Below are 14967 nucleotides of genomic sequence, written 5' to 3'. Positions count from 1 at the left end.
AAAAAGTTTTCCGATTTCTTATCATTCTTTTTATATTATAGTATTACACACCTTTTGGCATACAGAATACCCAGTATACTGATTAGCTCACAATTCCTAGCTAATAATAATAATAAGAATTATTATTATTATTAATATTATTATTAATAATCAATAACCCTAATAATGATATAATAAGATATTATATTATATGGAAATGATTAAATGTTATTCATCATTTACAATCATTTACACTTCCTAATTTCCTTTTTTTTATCTGCTTCAACACGGATATTCCAACTATTATGTGAAATTAAAACTATATTTTAACTATATTTCTCTAAAACGGTTTGGTTAGTATATAAAATAGCAATTTTAGTCGTGTCTTTAATTTTTAATGATATATTGCTCCTTCGATCAATAAATAGTTTATATTTAATAAAAGAATGGTGTTAAACACAGAGGTTAATGCATTAATATCCAGACGCCTTTATCTTGGCTGTGTTTTACCGTTTATACCGTGAATCTAAGCCGTAATGTACTTTATAAATCCTGAATTTTGTTTTGACGAGGATTTCCGTAATGGTAACTTTTTATCTGAATCCTAAACAATAGTAAAAATCTAAACAACATCTAAAACCATGTTTTATTTTAAACATAGATCATGAAATTTCGATTGCAGAAGTTGAAAAACTGCATTGGAATTCTAAAATAAACTCGATATTGTTGTTGGGTTGCGTATTTCTTTAAACGAAGTTACATTTTCGATAAATTATCCTTGCATGTATGGAATTTATTTTACACACAGTGAAAAGATAAAAATAATTACAATGTTTCATTCTTGTCGATAACCCACATCACAAAACTCTTGATACAATGGTTACTAGTAAGAAATAAAATCAGAGTAATTCATCTGATTGTTATTTGAAGTCTGGCAAAGTTCTATTCCTTGTGAGCCAAAATCTGATTTTATGAACAGGAAACGTTCAGTAACTTACTAAATACATAACATACCAATTATTTCTATAGTCCAACAATTTTTCTTTTCCTTTAACAATAGGCTCATTTTAATTTTTAGTCTGGTTAGAGGAAATACAGATCTCTGTTTTTGGGAAAACAATAAAGCATATCTTACCTCTAATATGTAAAACTTGTGACTTTTCAGGGGTTAAAAAAACAGCTGTTTTCTCCTAAGATTGCCCAGTGATTGTGGTATTAACTAGATCATTACTTAATGCATAACACAGACCAGTTTGTTTCCCCGACTTCGCTGCCCCTTTCTGTGAATAGTTTCAACATATGCATTTTAGTGGCATCAGGACATATATGTGCATGTGTAGACATACATATACAAATATATATATATTAATGTTAATACATATTATTATAATTATTTATACATACCCACATAAAATGAATATCTCCGTGACCGACCATTAAAGATTCCAGAATATTTTAAAGTGTGTATAAATATATGTATATATATGTGTGTGTGTATTTGTCGGAAAACATAGAACTACGATACAATTCAATAAAAAAATTTATTGAAACTTGGTGATGTTGAAAAGAAACAAGAATACAGAGAAAACAAGACCTATTCAACATTCATTACATCATATATTTTATATAGATTTATACCTTCATATATTATCACTGTCACAACTGAGAGAGAAGCTGAGCAAATACCAGCATGAAACTAAGGCAGAATCTAGTTTAAAAAATCTGTTTTGTAGTGAACCCTTCAGAAAGACAGCCACAGAGGCTATAGTCACTCTTGGTCCTGAACAGTCAGGGGGACGCTGGTAAATTCAGCCAGAGATAATATTGGCACATGGTGTGTATGTGCCTAATTCTAGAGTCTCTTCTGCTATATACATAATAAACAAAACGGTAGACACATACTTATCCCAGAAATATATATAGATCCCCGTTTCAGATACCCCCAACACTCTTACAAAAACAGTACTGGAAACAACTAATGAATGATTGAAATGGAACAATCTTAACCATTTGTGTGCCACATGGGTTTCTAATTCATACCATGCTGTCGATTTGGGCACTCACTAGGTTAAATACACAAATAAAATAAAGACAACTGAAATATTATTTACATATATATACAATAAAAATAAATTAAAGTTTAATATTCAGTATTTGTATTTTTAGTTTATTTACAGGAGATATCAAACAATTACATAAATACTTTTATAATACCCTCCCTTTCTTTTCTTCCCTGTTATTGCATATATGTAGACTGGGTGCTTAAACGATAAACAACGACTAGTTTCCATAAAAAAGAAAAAATCCGATGTATTCATTTGTTTTAGTAATTATATTATTTAAACTCGCTGTTGCAATAGGGTGGCTAAATTTGCTCTTCCCAGGCTACTAACCAGATATTCAGAGAACTTAAAGCAAACAACTGTTTTGCATGCAGAAGCCTTTTGTGTGCCTGATTTTTATTTTTTTAATTTTTTAACACTAATTCACACCAATAAGGGTATCAATTGAGCATATATAATTATAGCCAAATATCTGTATGAATTATATTTTTACTGATTTTCAAGTTCTTTCATCTGCAGTCCTATGTATGCGTTCCCTGGTTGCAGAACTCTTGGTGAGCATGTAGGTAGCCACTTGCCCCTTGAAAGGATGAAGAAGTGGTATTGTGCATGTTGATAAAGTATGATAAGCAGCTTGTAAGGCATTGCCTTCGACTGTCCAATTTGAGTGAAAACAGTGGGTGGTGTAAGTGTGTCAGGAACAAAATGGCGAAGGGACCTTTTGGAACAAAAAAAGTGCACTGAAAGACTGAGCTTGGAATGAGAAATAAAAAAAATCGCATCCCTTTTCCAGACATGGCTGTGTGTTGTGTCCGTTCAGGGAGAACCACTTCTAGATCGGTCTTGTTTGGAGTCCAGTCCACTCACAAGACGCTGAATACTTTGTAGTTCGCTGCTGGGTTCTTTTTCTGGACATAGCTTGGGAGATAAGGACACAGATCCCGAAGAAAGTGTTGAAGATCTGCTGGCCAGTTCAGAATCGAGAGCTGCAGAGGCAGGACTGGGTATCAGGCTGCTGGCTTTTCCATCCACTGTGCCATTGGGTAATGAGTGAAGGGCAGTGGTCAGTAAGCTGCTGTTTTCTGGGATAGATATTGGGAATGAGTAAGGGTTATATCTCAGCCTGGGGCGCACAGCATTAAGGAAAGGGTGTCTGTGGACAGCTGATGAGGCTGCTGCAGCTGCGGCCATGTACGTGTAGGGGTATGAAAAAAGTCCTCCAAATGGGGACATTGCCAGGCCCTGAAATATAAGTACACATTGGATCATATTAGTCACAAGTCTGAATACCTTGTAGGAACAATGCATGATTCCTCAACTGTTCTAGAGGTCCTAAAGCAATATGAATATTAGGTTTTTCTAGTGACTCAAACCAGATACACACTATATATATATATATACATATACATACATTAACAAAGTAAACCTATAAACATAAAATGAAAATAGGAATTTAATTTACAGAAAAAGGCACGTCTGATGTAAATACATCAAAACAAAAACATAGCTTATGGGTAAAAAAAAATACAATAAATATGTATCAAACTAAGAAAATTAATAGAAATAAATATGTTCACTTTCACTGGCTCCATCATAACATAATCAACAACAGAAATCAGCTGCCTTGAAAGGGTTAATGTGTCTAGACATAAAAAGACCCCGCAACCACACTTAGGAGGCTATGTTTGGTGGCGTATATCTATACTTTCGGGTTAAGGAAGTATAAATAATATTCTAGTTTGTAGGGAATTAAGACATGAACCAGCAGACTCTCTTTTATAAATGCTGGGTGAACATCTAGACCAAGGGGTGTAAAGCTCCAGGCACAGAAGGCCAAATAAGACCGGTTGACCAACTTGAACAGACAGCTCAAAAAGATGTCTGAAATTGATTAAATTACTTGTGTTCCAGGAAAGGTACACACAATTCCTAGCCAGTCTGTAGCCCCCCAGGCCTGGAGTTGGGGCCGATATAATGGGAAGGGATACTCATGGGTCATTAAACACATAACATTGTAGACAAGGTGACCTTATTACCTGGGAGGCGAGGACATGTTGCTGGAGATGGAAAGGTAAAGCAGAGGCTGCTGATAGTCCTTGCGAGGAAGAGGCCATAACTGTGGACTCAATGCTGTTCACCCCCGGTGTTGCTCCTGAAACGCTGGCCAACAACGGGCTCATGCCAGCTGCCATGCTGGAGAAAGCCCCTCCCATAGCAAACTGGCTGGGGTGAAGCAGTAGAGGGTGTGAAGCACCCAGGGGGTTAAAGAACTGTTGCCCAGTTAAGCCTGGAGGGAATCCTAAATTCTGCAGATGTCCATGGCTAAGATGGTGAGGGCTACTGTCTGTTTGTACAGATAATGGAGGGTACGGCTCCTTGGAGAGCTTTGAGTCATCCAGTTTGAGAGAATCCCTGGTAGGGGTCTTCAGATCGTCAATGCTATGGACCCTGCTACTGGACGAGATGTGTCCCGGGCTGTGTCTGGAATCTGGGGAGCTCTTCCCAGTCTTACTGCCTTGTTCCCTGCTTCTCACATCGGACTGAAACAGGCGGCCACTGGATGGACTTCCTCTGTCTTTTACATCTCCAGCGGTAGTGGTTGAGATTTTGGCAGAATCACTAGTATCTTGCAGGGCTTCATCCTTACTCTCCTCATCACTTTCTCCCTCGCTTTGACAAATATCTAAAATTAGGGATAGACTAATGTAAGCATTTTTAATAATATTACACAATTTATATACGTTATATATGCTTAGCCTATGGGACAATTATTTTTATATGCGTAAGAATAACCTATCTGACAATCATGCTATTTTATTTAAGAAGTATTATTAAATTGATAGCAGATATTTACCATTCAAAGCTAGAAAATAAAATGCACAGAGCACCAAAACCTTTTGGTACTCGAGTGGTTATAGAACACGCGCATCTAACACGGTTAGAACTTTGAAGAGCCTTCACAATGGCACATAGTGCTGAAATGGTTAAATCAGAACATCCAAAGGTCTCAGCAAGGCGATACAGCCATGAGACAATTTATTACTATAATTACTATGACCTTTTAGCTTTTTTTTAACAAAACAATTAAATACACACAGTTTTTCCAATTTTCTTTTTTTATTTCTTTTTTTTTATGTCTTTTATATATTGACTTGATATTATATTGATATTTTTTACATAATGTCAGAAACAAATAACGAAATATTGTGATTTGGTTAAAATATATCGAAAATGCATCCATTCTTTCTACAGACTATGGATGAGCTCACTACAGTTGTGGCTTGACGGTTGATGGTGTTTCTATGCCCCACCAGAATTAACAATTTAATTACCAGAACGCTATGTGCTTATCTCTCTACCCCTGAAATGGTTAAATTCCAACACTGTCCTAGTTAATAAAACGAGTATTTTTTATTTTTTTTACCCCAATCCAGATCAGAGTCCTGATCTAAAGCGCACCAGTCAACACATAAAGAGAGGGATTAGCGAATGGTAAGTAACTCCCACTACCCTGCATCTGATCTCCAGTGAACGGCAAGGGTCGAGTGATGGGGTTAATAGGGGTCTACGATTTACCTTTAATGTTTGAAGAACCCACTGCAGATGCGCTGGGTGAAGAAGTCTGGGCAAAGCATTTAAACGGGGTCTGTTCATTTGAGGACTCGTCGGAGCTCGCGTTATCTTTCTTCTGTTGCTCATCGAACGCTCGCATGGACTGCAGGGTCAGTTGTTTCCTTGGAAAAAGCAAATTGCACTTTTAATGGGCGTAATACCCACATGTGTTATAATAAGCAAGCCTGGCGGCTGAAGAGTTTGACCTTTGATATAATCCTCCTAAAGTCAGTACGCTGGCAGAAACTATTCCAATCCGGCATATATCTATCTATCTATCTATCTATCTATCTATCTATCTATCTATCTATCTATCTATTTGTGTGTATATATATATATATATATATATATATATATATATTAAAATAAGAGACATTTGGCATAAGGGGTAGAAAGCAAATAGAAGGAGCAGGTTCTAATGTGAGGGGGCTGCAGTATGTGACAGCAAGGTGTCAGTCTGTCTTTTCAATGTGAGGTGTAAGAAATTCCTTGGGATAAAAGAAGAGGGATTTCTCTAGACCGCACCATGCAAAATGCATGCCAGCTATAACTGGAAACCCCTTAATTATAGGAAGTTTCACTTTACTAGAAGCAATGCCAAAGCTAGTTTTCATATAAATTGTATTGGCCCTCCTGGCACTGATTTCACGAGCACTGGCCCACATACACATTGGAACAGAAATTACTACATTTATAGCCATCGACTTTTAAATATCCTTAAGAACTTACGAAATATGTGATATTTCTCTGTTTCTGTATTTTAATCTAGACCTAAAATAATATTTGACTTTATATTACTAGGGCACTGAAAACACTCAATCAGTAGGCTTGGTAACATTTAACTGGTTTTGATTTTATGAACATAGTTTAAACATGACATTTCTCATTCACCAGCAGTTAAACAGAAATGAACATTTCCTCATAACTTTCATGAGACCTGAATAAAATTCACAATATTAAATTCACCAAAGCTTTTCAGAACTTTGCTTCCATTTATGAACCCATTCCTAATTGCGTGGTGTAATAATTGTATAGTATTTAATAACATATATTTTTTTAAATTTACACACATGCAGGCATGCATGTATTAATACACATATGAAATGTATATATTTGTGATATTTGTATGAGATATATATTATTACTTAAATAATTGCAAAAGTATACTAACCAAACGTGCGTGGCAATAAAATAGTCAACAAATTTATTTTTCTGTTGATTAGTAGCTAATTTTAACATCAGGGAAGGAGAGGGTTAACCCTGTAGTAAATGACTAGGGGTGAAGGGTAAATATTATCTATTTCTTCTTCCTGCCAAAGCAAAACAAACATAATTGCAGCCCGTCTCTGCCACACACTCACCTCTTCTCTCTTCTCCCATTCCCTGTGTCACGGAAGCCTTTGGCAAATGGATTGTTATCAATTTTTAATTGAGTGATCTGGGGAAGAAAAAGAAGGTATAAATAAGGGGGGGGGTCAAAACATTAGGAGAAATCAAGATCATTTGTATTATTATTTTTTATGCTAATTGTACAGTGATTTCTGAAACTTGAATGCGGTTTTAAAGAAGGGATTTATGCAATCATGCTTATATTATATTAATTAATAAGCTGGACAGCAAAATCAATTAAGCTGGACAGCAAAGGGTCATGCCCCTATTTTGCCAGTATTTTAACTCAGCAAAAAAGCTACATATATATGATTTATGGGTCAAATTTATTTTGAAATTACCGATATAAAATGCATGCTTAAGGTGAGGGCATTAAAAACTGCAAAACACCTAAATAATGTGCCCTGTCTGACATTACATTATATATGATATACTATGCCAGTGCAGATGAGTTTCAGTATAATAGTTTGTCTGCTGAGTGATTAATTGCCTTACATGTCTTCCTTTACATTCTGTAAGCAATAGATAAACTGGCAGATTTATTTTCATTAAATAAACAAAAGTAGTTAAAATGCCAATACCTTAAACTATAAACACACACTTATTATATGAAAATTATCAGAAAAAAAATCTACTTTTCTAGTATTCTGTGTCTTTTTTTAATGAAGTTTCATCTTTCTACCAAAATCCGAATTTGTCTATATTTAAAACAAACCCATCTCTGAAAGTTTTGTATGGTCCTGTTCTATGAAATGGGACTTTCACAAATATTCACACACACACACAAAATAAATAAATAAATATATATATATATATATATATATATATATATATATATATGGCATTAACTTCCTTTCACTTTACAGGCTATTATTTGGTTAATTAATAAATCTAGAAAACATTGATAATTATTTGGTCTAGACATTGTGACAGTGGGGGGGGTGGCATTTAAAAAAATATATATATCGACCGCACTAATCCAAAATAACTGTATTTAAGGGGAAACAGCACTCCCTCTATAATTTTAAAGAATCACTTACCTTATCGTTCTGGTATGCAGTCACTGCAATGAATTCGGTCTCAGGAAACACATAGGTTCTGAATGTGCTATAGGGGAGTTTTAAAATGTCATTAGCCCGCACTATGTGGAATCTAGGCTGGTATTTGTGCATGGAATTTAATATAGTCTGTCAGGAAAAGAAAATAGGAAAAAAATGTTACATCTCTAGAAAAAAGTAATACTTTGAGAAAAATATACGGTAGTTACTCACACCTAGAAAGGAATAACCGAATTTGATATCTATTTTTTTCTTTTTTTTCTCATGTGAAATATCAGTAAGTAATACTTCGACACCCTAGAGAGGGATGATTCAATGCTAGAATTACTAGTTATATACATAGAGTGAGGGAGTGGTAGAAAAATGTTTAAGCATAATGTTTATATTTTTGTTAAAAATATATATATATTAAACTGCAAACTAGTAAAAGATAAATTATGGTACAACTATCTATACACCCTGCATCAATGTACTGTACTTTTGGTTTTCTCATATATTTAAATGAATGCGATCGCATAAACAAATCATTTTAAATGCACACAGCACCATTACATACATACGGTATATTTTATGCAGTGTGTTTATGGAACGTCTATACATTTCACGGACCAAAGAGAACGTGACATTATTTATAACCCCACTCAATAATGAGCACGCTTATTTTATCTAATTAATATACTCCTTTCATCAGCTGCAGATCTAAGCCATCAATTCTTATAAAGAGGATTACATTCATTTTCATTCAATCTACACACATCTATACTTTACCTCCTCTAAATTCTGCACTTCATTACTTTATTTATACAAATCACTATTTACTATAACGAGAGGGAATGGCAGTTTAAATAGAAATAAAAAAATCCTCATTTTTAAAAGTTGAAATATAAAATATTATATACATTTAAGTCTATGTTTGCTAAATATACAGGTTATACGGCATGTATAGTATTTATGTAAATAATAATATGATAAATACTAATTTATTTTAAAGAAGTCTATATCTTTAATATTGATATATTTAGGGCATAAGTATATTTCCAGAAATAGAGAGGCCTACTAATTTCATAAATGATCTATGGATAAACTTTTAAAGCATAAAAAGGTAAGCAAGCAGGACTCACAAATCCATGTTTGTCAGATATGTTATTGGTGAGCTTGAGTTTGTGGAAAGTGACTACTTTGGACATCCATTGCTCTCCCGTAGCCGGGCTGTCCGGGTGAATATACATTCGCTTTGGCATCTCGGGGTCTGCCTTGCCAGCCACCATCCAACGAGAATTATGGAACTTGTATCTGCAATCATCTGCTGCCACAATGTCCATGAGCAGAATGTACTTGGCTTTCTTATCCAGACCCGTGCATCTCACTTTAAATGGAGGGAACATTCGCCTACAGGAAGAAATGATGAAAATAAAGATTATATATATATATATATATATATATATATTTGTATGTGTGTGTGTGTCCATAAGAACAGGATAGAAATAGGGATGTGTGTGTATATATATATATATATATATATATATATATATATATTATTATTATTATTATTACTATTTTTAGTTTGAAAAATAAATAAGTGCATAATATTATATATATAATATAAACTGTAACGATTTTTTGTGTAACGATTTTATTGTAAATTATAAAACGACTAAAACTTTACACTGTACAGATTAATATTTAACCTTGTCATTGCTAGTGCTTACTCGCCTCCAGGGCGGAGAGTGAGTTTACGCATAATGCTTTTTTAAAATATTTCAATCGATGTATGTAAATGAAAAGACTAAATCGTTAACTGCACCCTGTTGTAGCTATTATAATATTTCTTCTGTAGCTTTCAATTTCCTCTGTGTGATTTTTACAGAGAGAGATCTTTTTATGAACTAAAGAGAGAAGCACAGAATAAAGTAGTTGTTCTTTGTTAAAGCGCATGATTTCGGTTTAGTAAACCAGGAAACACATGACTTCATAAAGACATAATTCTGGGCCAACCTTTGGTAAAATACTTTGACCACTGTAAAGATAGAGAGGAGGGAGTGGGGTGAGTGCAGGGATTTCACTTCTCTTATTTTACAGACTGCTTTAAAATCGACAATTGCAGTAATAAAATGTTATAGAGCTGAATATGGCAGCAATAGGTGTTATAGGTGTTAGGAATTACAGTTTACTAATATGCTCTTGTAAGGATAGAATCTACATACAACAGGTTTCCCACTAAAATAAGTATATTAAATATAGATCTTACGCCAAAGTTGAGTTCCAAGGCGTATACATGCAACATGGAGTTAAGGAGCTTTTACTTGTAAGTACTTTTCATACATTTGCACAATACAAAGGCCACAAAGCTTAACATCATAACAACATAAAATAGGAAGCGTTTAATTTCCATACGGCATTTGTATAATTTCCAAGGTAACCTGCCCCTTAAGTGCAGATCCAGGACATAATAATTTGCACGCAGATTTGATTCCTTAAATCTTTTAAAACCCCCAATCCGAATTTACTTGGTGCCAGCGTGTAGGCTGGGGGGGCAATTAATACGTAATAAACACAAAGGCCATGACTCACCTCCCAGATTTTGTGATGACCATCTCAGTTCCCCTCTTGTGGAACTGTTCCCAGAGATCCTTGGCTTCCAGGTGAACTTTTGGATCGTCTTCAACTTCTTCTTCTGGTTCAAGAGTTTTGAGAGGCCTCAAATGAGCAGCTGCTTGGTGACCAAGAGAAGAAAAGGGGATGCCAGCCTCTGTTGCACCCACTAATTGATCCATGATGGGTTTGGCCAGGGCACCAGGAAGGGAAAGGGCAGCCCCATTGGGTGGCAGAGCCAGAGTTGGGAAAAAGGGAGGTTGGTGTCCTAGAACTGCACTCATGGCAAAGTCCGGTGCCCTGTGTGATAGAAAAGGGTGGTAAGCCATGCTTGACCCCGAAATTACTGGATCTCTCATGGGTAAACTCATCAACTCCAAAAGTATGGATAGCACAGCGCAGGACTCAGTCCAGTCTGATGAAGCTTTACAGGTACATAACAACAGAAAACTTCCGAAACGTATATAAATAAAGCAGACCGGCTGCAGGAGAACTTTTGCTTAATAATACCCAGATGGATTGAATTCCTGCTTCATAGGAATTCCAGAAGAAAAAAAAAAAGGCAAATTTAAATTCGCAGAGTTAAAGCCAAGGATCCTCCTTCAGTGAGTCCACCGTCAGCTGTGAAGATTCAGAAAGTCTTCTGGTAGATTCCTTGTTCCTCCGAGCAATCGAGCACTTTTCCTCTTCCCCTTCTGAGCGCTGGGATCAGGTAAGAAGACAACACCAATATTTGAGTGTCAGTGTGGGTTGTGGTTTCCTTCTCACTGAAGAATTGTGTCCACTTTTCTAGTGCCCCTGCTTGTTCAAAGGTGTGGAGCTTCTGTGTTAACTTGTCTGTGCAGCAGCTAAAGGGAGAGAAAAGAAAGGCAGATAGGGACACAGGAGGAGAAAGAGACAGAGATATAAGGTAAGGAGAAAAGGAGAGATACTCCCAGCTCTAAGTATTCTCTGTGTGAATGTAGACTCTCCTTACACCAGATCCTAGGGATGTGTTGTGGCGATGCAAGGAGTCCACTTGATTGGCCCTTTGACGCTTTTGGACCAATTGTGTGGCTCCATAGGCGTGGTTTTGACAGGTCTGGTGGAAGGGGACAGGGTTGAGTTATAAAAAGAAGGTGTCGGAAGCTGTAACGTTGCAGCAAAGCATCACTACTACATAATGCCGTGTGAATATGTCAACATGATCGGATGGGAGGGGATAGAGCAGGAAGGTGTAGGGGGTGGAAGAACAGAACAGGCTATTCAATCACTGGCGGAGAAATTCAGTTACCTCTAGGTGGCTTTGTTGGAAAGAGAAAAAAATCAAATATGCAGCATGGGAGCTCAGGGGGAGGGGAGCAGGCAGCGCTCCGAACTCAGGCGTCCACAGAGGGCAGGCTTTTCACCCCATCTGTAACTCTGGATTCTCTTCCAGAACCTTTTTTTTCTTTGGCCACTTCCAATTTTGACTTATCATCAGCCTCTCAGTAGGGCTCCCATTTCATCGCCTTGTTTTTGCACAATGGCAGGAAGGATAAGTGCGAGCAGTTCAGAGGACTGGGGCTGGACTCTGAAGCTGAGGAAACCGATGAGACCCCAGGACACACACACACACACCATCTATGCACAAGCAGTCCCTGGCTGGTTTATAGGTTTATGTCCTCTATATGGTTCTCCCATATGAAGGGACATACATACATCCAGAAATATGTACATTAAATGCCTACTCTTATAGAAAACTGAAAGTCAGTCCTGAGACTATTCAGTTTCCCCGACCTTGATAAAGTGATAAAACAATCTCTGTATATGATGGCTATTTATTTTATGTCCTTGTATTGATATGGATTATTACAGTACACGTTCAGATCTGGCCATGGCAGGGGTTGTATACTGTTGTGTACATACGTGCTTATGCTTACTTCTTCCAAACCCCGTCCCCACCCCCTTGACCGGAGAAAGTGTATTTTCCAGGGATAAAGCCTGTAATCTCCCAGACATCATTGTTTCTTCTTCGCACTAATTCCGTGTGATATCTAGCCCTGGGATCACACGGACAGATTGCCAGCCCTGTAGCCTTTCTTCACCCTGATCCTATCTGTCCAGTAATCAAGACATCATTTGTAAGACAAACCGTGAAATGTCCAGTCACTGGGTCTGCTGCTGTTTGGATCCTTCACAAAACGGGAGGGGGTGGGGTGGAAAAAGGGTTACCCTGCTGGGAACAGGGGGACTAATGCCTCCAGCCAGACAGTTTTATTGTCTTGTCTGCCCTGATAGAGTTGGGGGTCATATATTACATATGCTAAACACAATAATACTTCTATACATGCAACAAAATTTGCATATACATTATATATATGTATATATACATGTATATATAAATATATATATACATATATATAATGTAATATATATATTATATCAATTATGTTGCGCTTATACTTCTTTTATGTGTGTGTACATATAAGGGTCCACACTAATAAATATATAATGTATCTACAAAAAATAGATTCGACATATTTAATTTTACTTTAAAATCTTGCCTGCACCCCTGGCATGGAATGCGTTAAATAAAACCGCAGCAGTTACCATAACACAAAGTCCATTCGTCTGAAGGGGTTAAAGGGGGGGTAGATGTTAAAGCAGATTGTAAGTGGAGGAAGAAAGGAGCAGTATTGTGAGCTAAATGCAGTGAGATAGGAGCGGAACATCTGAAGTGATTAGCTCTCCCAACATTGCATTTTTGACTCACATACTTAAGAGCATTCGGCGCCAGCCTGGTCAAGTCTGTTTAGTGGCCAGAGTCTCGGATCAGTCTCATTCACCGGCACAGAGAGCATGGGAGGGGGCTCAGTCTGTAACAAGAGGGATCAGGGCTACTGGAGACAGCCCGCATCCTCTCCAGGGCTTGTGTGGCTTTACAATATTATATAGAAGTGTGTATTTATTGCACATATTTACATATACATATATATCCATATGCACCCACATACAGTCACACATGCATTAGATGTGTTTGTTAAATGTGTAATTATGGCATTCCAAATCTCCAAACATGAATATAATACCATAGAATATTGATTTTTTTATTTATATATTATCTGTTATACATATTGATAGGTTTATCATTTCATTCAGATGGGTTGTATACGTGGATTCCATTTGAAAGGAATAGTAAATCCTTGTGGTTACAATTGATTTGAGGTCTGTAGCCTTTAGCTGTGTGTCACTTAATTGGCTCCAATTTTCACCTCTTCTTGCCACAAAGAATAACGTTACAGAATGACTGGGGGGGGGGGCGAGGGTCCCAACATCTGCATTGCTTAGGATCCCTGACTTTACTGCGATGTGGATGTGCACAGCGTGAATACACACACAACATGATTGCGTTTGTGGAAGGGCAGGCGAGGGTGGGGTAAATGATTGGCAATTGACAGCACAACAAGATATTTGTGAAACACACAGACACTTAGAAGTTGGTTCCAAATGTTGTATGTTTGTATGTTACATTGTTACTACTTGCCCACTCTGATGGGTAATTCTAGAAGAAGTGGGCTGTGCGTCTGAAAGTGTACCGCTGCCCACTGCTCATCCCCCATATTTAAATATATATATATATATAAAAATTATATATAAACTCTATATATATATCATTATTTCATATATTATTAATACTGGGCACATTCAATCAGAATCACTGTCACAGTGGTCTCCCTAGTCCCTGTCTACCCCTGAGGTTTGTGCCCTGGCGCTTCCAGTGCCATCCCCACCGTCCCAGGCCAGTGACCTCTCCCATCCTCAGACCTCTGGAGACTCGCCTTGGAAGGGGAGGCGGCTCTAATCTGGGATCAAAAGCAGGAAGGTGCGAACCGGCTTTGTGTCCTGTGGCCGCCCCAGTCACCCTCCTGAGTGCGATAAATCTACACTGGCGCCGACTGTGCGCTGGGTGATTAATTTGCAAGCAAACAAAGAAAGATCTGATGGCCAGCCATCCCAGTTAAACATTGGCCAGTTCTTCCAGCTACTTGTTACCCCTCCTTCCAGTCATTTGCCAAAGTCCAGGAGCATCTCGGACCTGGTCACAAGCCTTAAGGCTCTGCTGTGTGTGGACGCAGCGTCTGCTTAATCCCGATTGTCTGTTGGTTCTGGAGTGGGATATACTGTGTCTGTGTTCCGAATTATCTCTCTTGTATGTCAGACATGTTTACAATCCTCTCTGGATACATTAGTTGTTCTTGTACAGATAATCCGCTACATTTTCTAGATGTATAAAAGATACGGTAACATTGTTA

The 14967-nt window shown here is 37.2% G+C and overlaps 1 protein-coding gene across 1 annotated transcript; it reads right to left on the bottom strand.

Moving 5' to 3' along the window:
• Window positions 1-2858: 2858 nt before the first annotated feature.
• Window positions 2859-11064, bottom strand: TBX3 (T-box transcription factor 3). The gene is made up of 7 exons (XM_089489573.1): window positions 10673-11064; window positions 9223-9490; window positions 8084-8230; window positions 7016-7092; window positions 5619-5776; window positions 4079-4725; window positions 2859-3284 (listed from the first exon to the last, which is right to left on the bottom strand). The coding sequence occupies exons 1-7, from the start codon at window positions 11062-11064 to the stop codon at window positions 2859-2861; spliced, it is 2115 nt and encodes a 704-aa protein (XP_089345699.1).
• Between the last annotated feature and the right edge of the window lie 3903 nt (window positions 11065-14967).

Source organism: Sceloporus occidentalis, unplaced genomic scaffold (assembly GCF_023333645.1).
Source record: "Sceloporus occidentalis isolate IW3139 unplaced genomic scaffold, rSceOcc1.0.p SCAF_40, whole genome shotgun sequence".
In the NCBI taxonomy this organism is placed as follows: Eukaryota; Metazoa; Chordata; class Lepidosauria; order Squamata; family Phrynosomatidae; genus Sceloporus; species Sceloporus occidentalis.
The sequence above is the reverse complement of the archived record's forward strand: the minus strand, read 5'-3'. Positions and strand labels throughout refer to the sequence as shown.

Bases quoted from the DNA above. Each gene is read 5' to 3' on its own strand.
- TBX3 (XM_089489573.1), bottom strand. From the start codon at position 11,064: ATGAGTTTACCCATGAGAGATCCAGTAATTTCGGGGTCAAGCATGGCT. The intron at 7,093-8,083 runs GTAAGTGATTCT...TTTCTTCCCCAG, and splicing joins CTGCATACCAGAACGATAAG to ATCACTCAATTAAAAATTGA. The intron at 5,777-7,015 runs GTGAGTGTGTGG...GCTTTTTCCAAG, and splicing joins AATGGGAGAAGAGAGAAGAG to GAAACAACTGACCCTGCAGT.